Source organism: Cryptomeria japonica, chromosome 1 (assembly GCF_030272615.1).
Source record: "Cryptomeria japonica chromosome 1, Sugi_1.0, whole genome shotgun sequence".
Classification (NCBI taxonomy): Eukaryota; Viridiplantae; Streptophyta; class Pinopsida; order Cupressales; family Cupressaceae; genus Cryptomeria; species Cryptomeria japonica.
In genome coordinates, this window is record NC_081405.1 from 453,911,079 (window position 1) to 453,927,307 (window position 16,229).

Sequence of the window (16,229 nt, forward strand, 5' to 3'; positions counted from 1 at the left end):
CTTAACTAATTGAAATCTAATTGAATTATAATACTAAATAAAATCCTTATTCAACCCTAACCTAAATAATATTCCTAAAAGGGTAACCATTATTATGATCTAACATCAACCCTAACCCTAATATAATAAGAATTGATTCCTAACAAAAACCTAACCCTAAAATTAATCCTAATCATAAACCCTATATTGAATTTAAATTCTACCCCTAAAATAACCTTAACCCTAAACCCAACCTAACCTTGATTGTATCCATAACCTAAACCTAATTTCAAACCCTAACCATAATTAAACCTCTACACTAAAGTAAACTATGCTAACCCTATTTGAATCCTAACACTAAAGTTCTAAGCTTAATTTAATCCCAATTGAATTAAATTATAATATTATCTCTAAATTTAATTGATATTGAAAATAACCTATAATAGTAACCTTAATCATAGCCTAACCTTAACACTAACCCCAATCTAACCTTATCTCTAGCTCTAATATAACTCTAATTGAACACTAACCATAACTCACCCCTTTACTTATCCCTAACACTAACCCTAACACTAATTGTGATGTAAAGCTAACCCTAAATAATCATAACCCTAACAATATCCCTAACCCTAAACCCTAAACCCTAATGTAACCACAACCCTAAACCCTAAAACTAGCAACAATCATTTTTCCTAACCCTAAAGTGTAACCCTAACCATAGCAACAATCCTTTGTCCTAACCCCAAATCCTAACCCTAACCATAACCCTCAACCTTGTAATCCTAACCATAACCCAAAACCTATCCCTATCCCTAACCCTAAACCTATATCTTAACCCTAAATCATAACCCTAACCCTAACAATGATGTAAACCTAACCCAACCATATACCTAAGCATAATCCTTAGCCACAACCCTAACCATGATGCTAACCCTAACCTTAACCAAATTAAATCCTATCCTTAACCATAACCAAAATGCTAAATGTAACCCTAATCGTAAGCATGATGTAAACCCCAACCCTTAAGCCTAATCCTAACCCTAAACGTAACCCTAACCCTAACTGTGATGCAAATGATAACCCTAACCCTAACGACTATGATAACCCTAACCCTAACGACTATCTAAATTATAACCTTGAAATTAACCCTAACCCATACCCTAAACCATAATTCTAACCCTAAACCTAAGTGTAACCCAAACACTAAACTTAACCCTAACCCTAACCATGATGTAAACCCTAACCATAATCCTAATCCTAATGCTAAAACCTAACCCTAGCCTTAACCATAATTGAAACCCCAACACTATGCATAATCCTAATCCTTAACCCTAAACATAATCTTAACCCTAACCCTAATCATGATGTATATCCTAACCCTAACCATTACCCTAATCATAAACCTAACCATTGTGTAAACCCAAACCATAATCCATACCCTAACTATGACATCAATGCTAACCCTAGCCATAACCCCAAACCCTATGCCTAACCATAACCCTAACCCTAACCATTATGTAAATCCTAACCCTAATCACAATCGTATTCCTAACCATAATCCTACAATAATCCTAACTGACCCTAACCCTAACCATGACATAAATCTTGACCCTACCCATGATGTAAATCCTAACCATAACCTATCCCTAACCCTAGCCCTAATTCATACTCTAACCCTTAACCCTATCCCTAAACCTAACCCTATCGCTAGCCATCATGTAAACCCTCACCCTAGCAATAATCCTAACCATTGAACCCTAAGCCTAACCATAATCCTAATCTTAATCATAACCCCAACAATGATGTAAACCATAACCCTAAACCCTAACAATAATCCAAACCCGCCAAAACCTAACTTTAACCCTCAAATTATTGCTAAATATGACATAAACCCTAACCCTAATCATAACCATATTCCTAACCATAATCCTAACCCTAACCCTAACCCTAACCCTTAACCCTATCATTAACCCTAACCCTATCCTAGCCATCATGCAAACCATAACCCTAGCCATAATCCTAACCATTAAACCCTGAGCCTAACCATAATCCTAAGCCTAACTATAACCCCAACAATGATGTAAACTATAACCCTAAACCCTAACCTTCATCATAATCCAAACAATAATCCAAACCTGCCAAAATCTAACTTTAACCCTCAAATTATTGCTAAATATGACATAAACCCTAACCCTAATCATAACCATATTTCTCACCATAATCCTACCATAATCCTAACGTTGAACCTAACCCTAACCATGACGTATTTCCTGATCCTACCCATGATTTAAATCCTAACCATAACCTATCCCTAACTCTAACCCTAGCGCTAACCCTAACCATAATCCTAGCCTAAACCCTTAACCCTATCCCTTTACCTATCCCTATCCCTAACCCTATTCCTAGCCATCATGTAAACCCTAACCCTAGCCATAATCCTAACCATTAAACCCTAAGCTTAACCATAATCGTAACTCTAAACATAACCCCAACAATGATGTAAACCATAACCCTACACCCTAACACTCATCATAATCCTAACAATAACCCAAACCTACCAAAACCTAACTTTAACCCTCTAATTATCGCTACATATGACATAAACCCTAACCCATAATTTTAACCCTCACCCTCTCTAATTCTAATCTTGACATAAATTGTAACCTTTACCCTAATTATATAATCTTAAACCTAATCCTAACTCGTAACCCTTTGCATAATCCTAACCCTAAACTTGACCATAATCCCAAATACTAATTCTAACCCTAACCCTAACTATTAACTTAAACCTAATAATGATGTCGACCCTTACCATAATCTTAACTATAAACCTCAGCCTAACACTAACATATAATTTGAACCTAACAATGTTGTTAACCCTAATCGTAACCTTAACCTTGATGTAAAGCCTTACCCTAAACATAATTATAATCCAAACCCTATACACTTATTATAACCATAAACCAAAACTAAAACTAACCATGCCCTAAACCTAACCCTAACCCTAGCAATATCCCTAGATATGATATAAACCCCAATCTTGACCATATTCCTAACCTTGACCATGAACTCTAACCCTAGATTCCTCATTGAACCCTGGCCCTAACTGTAACACTAATTTTAATTGAATACCAACCCTTACCCTAAACATTATCCTAGAATATTAACCTTAATTGTAAGATAACCTTGACCCTAAACTTAATCTTACCACAATTGAAACCTAACTATAACCTAACCTTAAATGTAACTCTAATCCTAGAATTAGACCCTATTAAACTATATGCCTAAACTTAACCCTAACCCTAACTAAAATGTAATTTTAATTGAACTCTAATCCTTGACTATTCCTAACCCTAATCTAGCCCAAAACCTAACTATAATGATGGTTACACTAATAATAAATCCTATCCCTAACCATAAACTTAACCCGAACCATAACCCTAACCATAATCCTAAACCTAAAACAAAACCTAATCTTGATGCTAACCCTATCCATTATCATAACCCTAACCATAACAATGATGTAAACCTTAACCATAGCCATAATACTAACCTTAACCCCAACCCTAGCCCTAACCCTACATTGAATAATCATAAATAGAATTATAATCCAAACCCAACCCCATGTTATAATTATAACCCTAACCCTAACTATAATTATGGTTACACTAACCCTAAATTGGATATAAACTCTACACAACTGAAACAATAATAATAAACCCTAACCCCAACCATCTACTTAACCCTAACACTAAAACCCAACCATAAGAAAAACCCTAACCCTAATTGTAATCCTTAATGCTCACGCTAACCATAATCCTAAAGCTAAACCAAACCTTAACCTTGATCCTAACCCTAACCATGAATAAGCCCTAACCATGATCATAACCTTGACCTTAAAACCTAACCCTAATTATAATTGTAACCCTAACCCTAACAATGATGTAAACCTTAGCCTTGACCATAATAGTAACCTTAACCCTAACACTAACCATAAACTTAACCCTAACACTAAATCCCAACCCTATCCCTAAATCAAACCCTAACCGTAATTCTAAACCTAAATCAAACCCTAACCTTGATGTGAACCCTAATTGTAGCCCTAACAATGATGTAAACCTTAATTCTAACCATAATACTAACCTTAACCCTAACTCTATCTGTAACCATAATATTGAGCATTGAATAATGTTTTATACTACCATTAAATAAAGTCTAATATAAATCTTACATTTTTAGTATATGCTTTAATCTTGCAACACATATATATTTATTAAAAATAGTCTAAATGGATATATAAAATTTCATATATCTCCACATAATAATATAATAATATAATAATATTATAATATAATTCAATTCAAAAGAAAGATACTATATAATTATATATTGCATTTATTTCTAGCATATATGTCTTAAATTTTAATTTAATCTATATAAAATATGCCAAGAGATATAGATTAAATTAAAATTTAAGACATATATGCCAGTTATACTTAACACACACATATATATTTTATTTATTTAGTTTATACTTTAAATACTTGCTTATAAATATTTTTATAAACCATCCAAGTTTCTTCTTTTTTTTCCTAGAAAGGTACGTTATATGATTATAGAAGGAAGGAAAACTCCTTAAAGTTGTCCTCCCCGGATCTCTCGTGATCGGACAACAAAAATATTAAGATATTCGACTGTTTTCAGTGCCGCTGACACAAACATAAAAACATTTTCGTTGCCAACGTGGCTGATGCGATGGGCCCGCCCTCTCCTGAGACACCAACAACCGGTTGAAATTGAAAACCACCCACCTTTCAAAGTGTAAAAGTTGGTCCTGCCTCCCATATCAGGATTCAGGACGGGCAGTCAGGGTCTAAATCTGATGGCCGTATTCAAGAATTTTACATACAGAATACAATCAAACTCTGAAGAAGATTATAATAAGGGGAGATATATCTGACTAGAAATATTATATATTTCTAAAATAAATGTCGTACATCTGAGGAGCAACTTTAAATGTAGAGCAATTTCCAAAAAAATTGCTTGACAGGCAATGACCGTCACATCTATGCCAGGAGGAGTGAGAGGCCCACGGTTCTTTAAACAATATTCCGGAGACGCCACCTATGGTCCTACTGATCATTTCTTCAGTCGGAGTTGTTGGGAATAAGAGAGATTCCAGGATAAGGAGAATGACAAGCTGAAATATGGTGAGTTTGTTACTGAATCCATTGTGTTGCAATAAGCAGCAGGGCATAGTGAGAGTGAGAGCAGTTGCGGAAGCAGCAAAACCAGTTAAAAATGAGGCAAAAGAAAAAACAGGTATCAGAGTGGTATTTGGGGCAGGGGGAACCGGGGGTCACGTTTATCCCGCCATAGCCATCGCTGATGAGATGAAGGTCATCCATCCAAATGTGGAAATAGAGTTTGTAGGCACTTCCAACAGGCTGGAGTGGAAGGCAGTCCCTGCTGCCGGCTATTCAATTCGCCCCATCCCTGCAGTTGCTCTGAAGCGACCTATCCTCCACCCAACTAACATTTTATTGCCGTTAAAGTTCTTGAATTGCCTGTGGGAATGCTGGAAGCTATTGGGGCAGCTGAGACCCGAGCTTGTGGTGGGAACCGGGGGCTATGTGGCGGCTCCGATATGCCTCATGGCTGCCCTCAGAGGCATCCGCATTGCAATCCAAGAGCAGAATGTTAGCCCTGGAATAGCCAATAAGCTCTTGGGTGTCTTCGCCTCGGTTATATTTGTGGCCTTTCCTTCCTCTGTGGATTTATTTCCAAAGAGAAAGTGTGTTGTCAGCGGTAATCCCATTAGGCCTTCCCTCAGAAGGTACGTATCCAGATCAGTTGCAAGGTCTCATTTCTTTCCTGGTAGTACAGGCAATAGCCAAGCTGAGCTGCTGCTCATTTTGGGGGGCTCGCTTGGGGCAAATGCAATCAACATCGCAGTGTTGGAAATGTACTGTCAAATGCTTTCTCAGCATCCAAATAGGTATATCATTTGGCAAACTGGCAATGACAATTTTGATGAGATGGACAGTCTAGTCAAGGCCCATCCTCGTTTACTATTGACCTCGTGAGTAACCAAATTTCTTAACATAATTTAAAATTATGATTTTTTTATGCAATTAGAGATTCTGTGGTATAATATCATTTAGGTATTATATATTAATACTAATCTTTTTGATGACTGTTCTTCCAAGATTATTTAATGTATGTTTATTGTATGGTTTTCGTTTCTGAATCTAAAATCACCACAAGTAAGCTCACATTTTTTGTTTATTTATGGCTTTCATTTCTGAATCTATATCCATCCCACATTTTTTTCTTCCAATAAGAAAAAAGTTATATATATAAAAGAAAGAGTAACAGTTACAGTCAGAGGATGCCTTGATGTGCATTACCTGAGTGAATGGAGTTCTTGTAGGGGATTGAGCCCTTGTTGGCAATTGAGAATGTGAGGAAGAAAAATGGTGGCATCGGAGGGGATGGCTTCACCATCTGCAATATGTATAGGCTGCTGCATGTCAGCTTCATCTTCTAAATCAGTTTCATGGTTGCAGGCCATTAGAACTCAGTCATCTTCCTCTTTTTTCTTCGTCTGGCCCTTCCGTATATTTGTGCAACAATATGAATGTGTTCTTTAGCTAAATCCTTGGCCTGCCCTTACCCAAATAAGAGAAGTTCTGCACTTGGTCTTTTCTTGCTAAGCTCATCACAATGGGAAAATTAAGAAGCAGTTGAGTGGCTTTCCCCTGATTAGATGGATTGGATCATATAATCTTCTACAAATTTCAGCAACATATCTCTGATAGTCGATGGCTGATGGCAAAATGATTCTGTGGAGTGGTAGGCAAGCAATTTATACATTAATGCAAGGAGGTAAGTTTATGGTCAGTGGCAATTTATACATTAATGCAAGGAGGTAAGTTTATGGTCAGTGGCTTGGCCTTGATCACTTTTCCTCTGGTGTCAGTGCTAATGGAGCCACCTACCATTGAATATGTGCAGAGATATTCGCTATAGGCATACACCTTCATCCACTCCATAAATTTCTTAGTGTTACCATGGGCTTCCTCACTTTCTTATAATAACAATCTTAAGTCTTTCATGATTACTTCCAAAATTATGGAGAGTATTTGATCTTTATGCTTCTTTTTGTGTTGCGTTTGATTCCTGCAATATTAATATCAATAGTTTTACCTAGAAGATCGAAGATAGATTTTGTCAAAGGTTCTGTCCAAATGGCAGTGGGCATGCTGTTGCTGAAGAGTCAAGTGTATCAATGGAGTGTTCTATTAGTTATGATCCATGTAATGTCCAAAATTTACTAAGGGCATTAGTGGAAATAAAACTGGCTGAACAATTTCTTTTGCATTCACAAATACAACAGCAATATAGCAATGTGCACAAACACATACAAGTGTTGTCATTTCCTTGACAACACTAATGCATCTATCAAAACATGCATGGGAGAGACATTTAGGTGACACAGACACAATGCCAATCTCATAAAGGAGTGGCAAACATCTCAATGTTGCATACTCTCTAAATCAGGACATAAACACGAGATTCACATGAGTAGAGAGTTATCATCAACTCAATCTACCCAAGGAGACATGCAATACAATGCGATACTAGCACATACAATAGCAGAAGACTACAGCCAGAAAGGAGACACCACACAGTTCCTTCATTAGATCCACTAACTAGAATGAACGGATGAGTTAGATTCATTAATAAGGAAGGTACAACCCATTTCCTTTTTTAACATTTCACAAGAATCTGATAATATTCATTTCTTTATTCCATCCATCTTACCAAATTCTTTACTCATTAGTACTTTGCAAGTGTAAGAGAGAGATTATGCACATATAAGCATAAAGCCTACTCATACATTCTTTAAGAACACAAAGAGAGACAGAGAGATTAACAACTCATCCACATAAGATCTCGTTCCTTTTTCACCCATAAAACACATCATAGAGAGAGGAGAGAAGAATATGATCATCTACCATATATTGGAGTTTCAATTCTCAACTCATGAATAAAAAGCATTTGGAAAAAATTAACTTAAATACATATTTCTTTTCTCAACAGAAATTGGCAGAATGATAATGACATTATTAGTTGATTTATCTCATCGATTCTTTCAACATCACTAAGAGAACTAGAGAGAGAAAGAGAGGATACTTCCATAAAAACACACAATTGAAAGATATAATTTCATAGCACTTATTTCAACATGGTCACAAGAGTAAGAACTACCATTCCATTCAACAAGACATAATCTGTTTGATTACTCAAAAATGAACATTCATGCTACATGTAAGAAGAAATAGAGATAGATACACGTCATAAATACTGATCAATCTTTACTACCGCATTTCAGGATGCAAAGAAATACAAGAGAGCACGAGGATCACTCAATATACATGTTCACAATATGAATCATTCAATGTCAAGTCATTGACCATACACTTGCCTCCTTGCACTAATATATAAATTACAAGGAACTTCGTCACATTACCAACTCACTACAAGGGTATAGGGTCTCACTCTACACTAGTGACTAGGCGCCCATATCCATCAACAATTCATGCCAAAAAGGAACCAAAGCAATAGGGGAAGATTGTTTATTTACTCATTACTTATTTCTAGCATACAGAAGAAACTTATAAACTAAGCAACATCATTTTGAACATTTGAATTCCCTGAGCATACACAAAGTGAAAGAATATAACATCGACCTTTCTTTGCAAATCCAATGCACAAGGAAAGCAACACTAGGGAACCCTTTTAGTTCGCTTGATTCATACGAAGGCATGTTTTTTCTAACAAAAGAATAAAATAAGATTAAATATATTGGAAACACATTCAACATTATATTTTAAGCATCCCAAGGTATAGATAATATATCAATGGCCCCTAAGGATCTACTTTAATTCTCTTATGTTTTCCAAAATTTGATAGTTAAGCAAGTGTTTACCTTGGCAAATCACCGTATGAAACCGTCAAATAGGTCATTGGCAAAAGTTGCAATTAGGCCTGCTGCAAAACAGCAAGTTTGGAAAAGACTAAAATATACAAAATTTCTTTTAAGGCATAAAGGAATATTTTTCTCCTATAACATACCTATGATAGGAAATCGGTCTCATTTAGATTCAAGGAATCAATTCATTTCTACATGCTTGATCAACTCCATTGTGACTAGCTTTTTGGCATTTAAAAATAAAGTGGCTAAATATGCAATGTGTTCAATAAGTTTTGATAACTTAAATATAAAAATGAATGCTTTATACCATTGATTTTTCTAAGTTTCTAACTACTCATTCAAGATGTAAAAACATGAAAATTGACACTTTTCATTTTACGTACAAAGTTCATATGTTTGACCATAATGAATATTTTTGCTTTAAAATCTGATTTCAAGTAAGACTTAAAATATGAAAAAGATTACAATTTGCAACATGAAACCATTGAGTACATGGGTATTGAGTTCATCCACAAGCCCACAAGAGGAAATTACTTCCCTATTTCACATTTGCTCAAATTGACAAAACACAACAATTCAAGGAAGCGAGATTTGTTTCTGGAAAAACTATGTATGCTTTTGAATTGACATTTCGGATTTGCATTCAACAATCCATCATCAGGAAGAGGAAATTACTTCCCTATTTCACATGGGTATTGAGTTCATCTACAAGCCCACAAGAGGAAATTACTTCCCTATTTCACATTTGCTCAAATTGACAAAACACAACAATTCAAAGAAGTGAGATTTGTTTCTGGAAAAACTATGTATGCTTTTGAATTGACATTTCGGATTTGCACTCAACAATCCATCATCAGGAAGAGGAATAATGAAGAGATGGATTGCAGACAAAGACTATAAAAGGGGGGTGGGGGGGCTGTGGGATTTAGGAAGACATGTAACACGAGGAGTAAGAGTGAGGTGAGGGGAAAAGAATGAAAGAAAATGACAGATAATAAAATAGACAAGAAAAATTACAATACAAAATGAATACAAAATATAAGTAATAATATCAAACAGAATGATACAAGGAAGGAACAACAAAATAAAGTATAAATATAAGAAGAAAAGCAATAAAATCACCAAAAGATCAAAGGACAAGAAAATAATAACAATAGAAAGATAAAATAAAATCACCAAAAGATCAAAAGACAAGAAAATAGTAAAAATAAAAAGATAAAAAAGGAATACAAAAAGGAAAATTAAATGCAAGATCAAAGACAAGCTAAGATGATACATAAATGAAAGAAATAAAGAAGTAGTAATGAACAAATAATAAAAGGATGACTAGAAGGAAACGGGGGGATCAACCAAGAAAACACAAAATACATGAAAAAGAAATATAAGAAATACAATGGCTTTAAGATGGTAAATATAACATAAGAAAAGGGGAAAGAAAACTTAAAAAAGAAATGAAATCAAAGGAAACAAAAACATGACTAAAGCTCTTAATATTGTAAAATAACTATTAAGACTTAATATGAAAAATAATACAGTGTGTCTAATAAGACAAAATAAAAGATAATAAACTAAAAGAACGACAAAAAAGACTTAAAAATGAACCAAAAAAAACCACCATCAAAAGGAAGACAAGAAGAAATAAAAAATACAACAAGAAAGATCAAGAAAAGAGAAACCACAAAGCAGGAAAAGGAGGAAAGAGAGCAAAGGAAAGAAAGGAGTGCACAACAACTAGGAGGAAGAAAGACCAAAAAAGACAGGCATGGAACGAAGGAAAGGAGGGATCAAGAATGATGAGGGGGTGCTGTGGAGGGAGAAAAGCAAGGGTAACTAAGATGGGCTCAGATGCCAACCTTCATCACAGTTAAGATTGGAGGGGTGAGAATGGCTTCTTGGAGCTTCCTCTTGAAAAAATTGTCTTCTTTAACTAAAATTTGGGTGTTCTTCCATAAACCAATCTTGCTCATACTACATGGACTGTGGAAAACTCATGCCTACTAATTCAAGGAAGCTAAACTAAGATTTCTCCAACCTTCCAAAGAGATCTATGAAAGGCATTAATGCAATCATGGCTGGAGGGTCCAACGAAGGATTAACCAATCATGCAGCTGATTGAATAAACACAAAACCAAACTTAATGGAACTATAAAACAATCAGAAGCTCTTTATCCATTCACAGCCACAACATTATTGTAATTTGCCACAATGGGCTTCTGACATGGTAAGCCTTAGCCATTTGATTACAAATGATCAAATGACAATATTCGAAATCTATTGCAATACAATGCCATGTCAAACTATCTACAACTTTTTTTGCTGACTTCTAATGATCTTCCTTGATGTCTATATATCAACTCCTTGCCTTAAGAATGATCTCAATTAGCTACAAGGTGGCACAAAGCTCAATGCCTTATAAAACAAGTAGCTGGCCAAATGTGTAAATGAGTCTTTTGGAATGAATGACAGATTGATGCACCTTGATTTAGTTCAAACCATGGGCTCTCCTGGGTCCAATTTACTTGGGATCGTAGTCCTTTATTGCTGCAAGCTTTGAAAAGTTGTTGCAAGTCAAGACAAAGAAACTAAGTGTGAGTTGATAATGCTTGTTTGTAGCGTAGAGGCCTAATTTTGCCTTTGTGGTGATCCAAATCCCTCAAGAATTGAATGCACTGTTGTAAGAATAGTGTTGAACATATACTCCCAATTGTGAGGTGAGATGTGAAACTTGGTGAAATGTGTTAAGATTTGTGATGACTAGAAATATCCAAAATGTGAATGAAAAATCTATAAACAAAAAAGTAAAAGAAAACATTTTTTGATGATGCGAGATTGCTCTTACACCCTAGGATGCTCCTGCATCAGGCACCAATACCAAGAAGAGGGTTAACAAAGGATTTACTTACCACCCTACCATCATTACTGCCATCAAGCACAATGGATTCTATTACTCTAGGCAACCCCTATGCTAAGGAGCACCATGAAGACACCACCTCCAAAGCCATTCTTAAGAACACACAAAAGTCTTTTAGAAAACTCAAGAGGATTCATAAATGGTTTAACTCACAAGCCTCTCATGGCTCCACACAAGGAACACTCATAAATGAGCTTCTTGTAGCTCCACACATGGAAAATTCATAAATGAGCTACTCATAGCTCCACATAAGGAAAACTCATAAATGAGCTACTCATAGCTCCACACAAGGGTTGCTCACAATCTCACAAAGGAACCACACTAGGTTTTCCCCTCACAAATCATTTATTTTCAACACTAAACCCCACAAGGTTCACAAAGGTTCTTCACAAGAAATCTTAGATTTAATTAGGAGTCTAGAATCACAAGAACAAAGTCTTGAACCTGATTATTCAACTCAAAGCCTAAACAAGGCCAAAGCAAGATTAACAAACAAGGAGCCAAACACTCCAAATAAATCAAGCTATCCTTTCTACACAAGGATACAAGCATCACAAAGGATCTAAATGCATAACTCAATTCAAAGTAAACATGCAACACTCATGGTGTCAAGATCTCATTTCAATATGTATTTTCATATATAGAAAGAGTAAAATAAATCAAATAACTCGAGGAATACCTTCCCTTGTTTTCAAGGACCAACCAAGTGAAGAAGAGACAAACTCCAATTCTTCTAAGCCTTTGAGAAAGATTTACAAAGCACAAAGAGAACTCCATCAAGCTTCAAACTAGAAATTATAGGAAAATATCCTTAAATCACCATGGTGAACTTCTACGAGCTCCAAGAATTCATCCGCACATAAGTGGGGAGTGTGCCCTTCCATTTGACAAGTACCCAAAACTGGGACACAAAAATCGACAAAGAGAGTAATTTGTTCAAGCTTTTGTTCTTTCTTTTTCATTCCCAAATTAGAATAGAATCTCTTTCTAACATCGTGGGTTCTTTTTCTTAAGGAAGAAATCCTAGCTCAACAAGAAATAAAATTTAACTTGACCTGAACCCAAGTAGTTAACACAAAAGTTTAATAAAAATAAATAATAACCAAATAGGCTAGAAATGATCTAAACAAAATCCCAAGATGCTTTACCGAAATTTCAAATAAAATCTCAAATTCTAATTTAAGAAAGTAAATAATTAAATTAAATTGTTAAAGGGACTTAAACTCCAAAAATCACTCAAAATGAATTAAATGAAAAAGCATATACTTTCCAACCTTTTCCAAAACTATGGAAATCACCCAAAAAATGAATAATAACTGAAAAGGCCAAAAAGTATCTGAAAAGAAGCCCAAGATGCTTTAAGCATCTTTCATTTAAATAAAACCTCAAATTCTTATTTAAGAAAGTAAAAAATCAAATTAAATCATTATAGGGACTTAAACCCCCAGATTCACTCAATAAATTAAATAAAAAAGCCCTTACTTGTCAACATCTTTGGATTAGTGTCGAAATCACCCAAAACTCAGATAGAAGGCAAAATGACTATAAAGACGTGAGAAAACACACTCACAAGAGCCACAAGGTCTTCTACTAGACCAGCGAGGCTAAATAAACTGATCAACATGGAATAGATGAAGTGAAATGGTTAAGTAATATCTATGATTTTATCATCCAGATACCTTCCATTGGTTGTACATCTACATAAGTCACGCACACTCAATGCACACATCAAATCCAATCATGGAGATTGTCGCTGAAGGAACAGTTAGACCACTATATCAACATGTTCCATGCTTCGAAATCAAGGTATGTATAACATCACAAAACATTATAACTTATATATTATTTCTAATTTATGTAATCTCAAATATGTATAACGTAAAACACTAATCACATTTAGTCTCTCGTAAGTAGTGTACAAGTGATACTCTAATCAAAATCATACGACTCACAAAATGGCATCCAACTAGCCAAGCATGGCTCTAAACCATATATATCAATGCATGGATGCAATCATAAATAAATGATCAATACCAAGTATGGGTTAGCATGTACATAATCATTGACATGTCATATCAGAGTTCAATGCATGCATCGACATCTATAATCCGTCTATTAAATAAATCCTAGAACATGGCCCAAGCATCAATAAGGGATCGGTGCATTGCAGGAACCATACATGGGTGGGCCTTACAATCCGATAGGCTATTCCCTTGCTATTTGCATCTTGATAAGATGTCAGGATCACATTGTTGACATGTATGGAAGTTATTGGGATGGCATCCAGCTGACCATTCCTTAGACAATGGAAGTGGTACAATTGGGCAACCATGCTCATGGGTAAATGGTCAAACTAAATCTACCTTATTGTTTTCATTGCAAGCAATTTTGATTAGAAAAGATGGATAATTAGATGGTTTACAAGCATCGGCATGTTTCATTTCCACTTTAATTTAGACGGATTTGTCACTTCTTCTTCAGAATAAGTTAGAGTGATGGTATCACTGTTCTGACCAGTTTATCTTATCAAATAGTCATCACAGCCCCTTGGCAAACCTTGAGGCACTCATCTCGATTCCAATAAATAATAATGATGTCAATTAATTCATATCTCAGTTAACAAATATTTGTCACAGGAATAAGAAAGGTTCTAGATAATTCCTTCTTTCAACAGTAATGACTGGTTCCACAACATGGCCAGTTCGTTACAGTATAATAAGTCTCTGCTCAAGTAATAACCTTGATGCATTTTAAAAGTTGTAGAATCTAGATATTAATACCAAACTACATAACTATGGTCTTTGCACTCTGCAAGGTATCAAATAATACTCAGCCTTATTGGATACAGACCTGGAATATATTATCATAATTATGTCATGTAGTAATCATCAGTGAGTTACAATTATATTGAATATGGTTAGCACACAACCTACGAATAGCAAGGGTCAACCTCTAATCTCTCTCACAAACTAGAGATTCTATATATTGCTTTTCTCTACAAAGCCAAGCCCTGAGATGATTTCCGAACTTTGTAATTCACTAGGTAAAACGGTATCTTATATACTAGTTTCTTCTCATAACAATAAGGATCAAGATAATAAACCCATGCAGAGTTGGTTGCACTCAATGGCCCACTATAAACAACAGTTTGTTATCTGAAAGGAATTTGCAAAGATTGACCAAGTGAGATCAATCTAGGCAAGTTCACAGCTATTAGTTATCAAGTTCCTCAAGGAGAGTTTGAAACCAGTTTCTCCAAAAGGCATTGATATAGAATTGACTATGCCAAGAAAATTCAACTATCTCCCCTACTCTTCCTTTGAACTTAGTTACTTGTTATTATAACTGCAAAAGGCCCCTCTCAAAGCAAGCATACAGATGTTCTTGAATACCAACTAAAATACCTGGGTTTCTTGTATAAAACAGTTTTCAAGCCATCATTCTTGGCTTTTTTCACTGAAGTTACAAATGGGTTTCGCAAAGAGTGCATAGATGTGGCCCAAGTTTCTTATCACTATCTGTAGCCTACTACACAATTAACAAGAATTCTTCCATCATCTCAGGCTCTTAGGCTGTCTCAAGAAGAAATAAAAAACAGAACTCCAACTAAAATTGCACAAAGTAAAAAAGTTCATCAAACAATACCACTAGTTAGTGTTAGGGTCCTTTGATACCCACCACCTACACTATATTAATAGTCAACTAAAGGTGGCATTAACACAAAAGGATAATTCCCTCATAATGGCTTATGAACGTGACCAAATCAAATAATCACATAATTACCTACCTTGATTTGAAGTCAAGTTTGCTCATTAGTGTTAGGGCTCCTTTGATACCAACTACCTACTCTATGTTAATAGCCAACTAAAGGTTGTATTTACACTAAAGGATATTTCCCTTATAATGGCCTATGAATGTGGCCAAATCAAATAATCACATAATTACCTACCTTGATTTGAAATAAAGTTTGTTGAGTAGTGTTGGGCTCCTTTGATACCAACCACCTACTCTATATCAATAGTCAACTAAAGGTTGCATTTACACAAAAGGGCAATTCCCTCATAATGGCCCATGAACGTGGCCAAATCATAACATATTTACCTACTGTGATTTGAAGTCAAGTTTGTTAATTAGTGTTAGGCCTCCTTTGATATCCACCACCTACTCTATATCAATAGTCAACTAAAGGTTGCATATCCACAAAAGGACAATTCACTCATAATGGCCCATGAACTGGCCAAATCAAATAATCACACTATTACCTACCTTGATTTGAAGTCAAGTTTGTTTGTTCGTAAGTTGCAAATCCACCAGAAGGTCACAGCCATATCTTAATAT

The 16,229-nt window shown here is 35.3% G+C and overlaps 1 protein-coding gene across 1 annotated transcript in view; it reads left to right on the forward strand.

Annotated features, from left to right (window-relative positions):
* The first annotated feature begins 4,791 nt into the window (after nucleotides 1-4,791).
* The window catches only part of LOC131064462 (uncharacterized), an 84,293-nt gene continuing 72,855 nt past the window's right edge, over nucleotides 4,792-16,229 (forward strand). Inside the window, exon 1 of the mRNA XM_057998621.2 lies at nucleotides 4,792-6,061. Coding sequence (XP_057854604.1) covers nucleotides 5,187-6,061 — 875 coding nt within the window. The 5' untranslated portion in view covers nucleotides 4,792-5,186. The remainder of the gene's footprint in view (nucleotides 6,062-16,229) is intronic.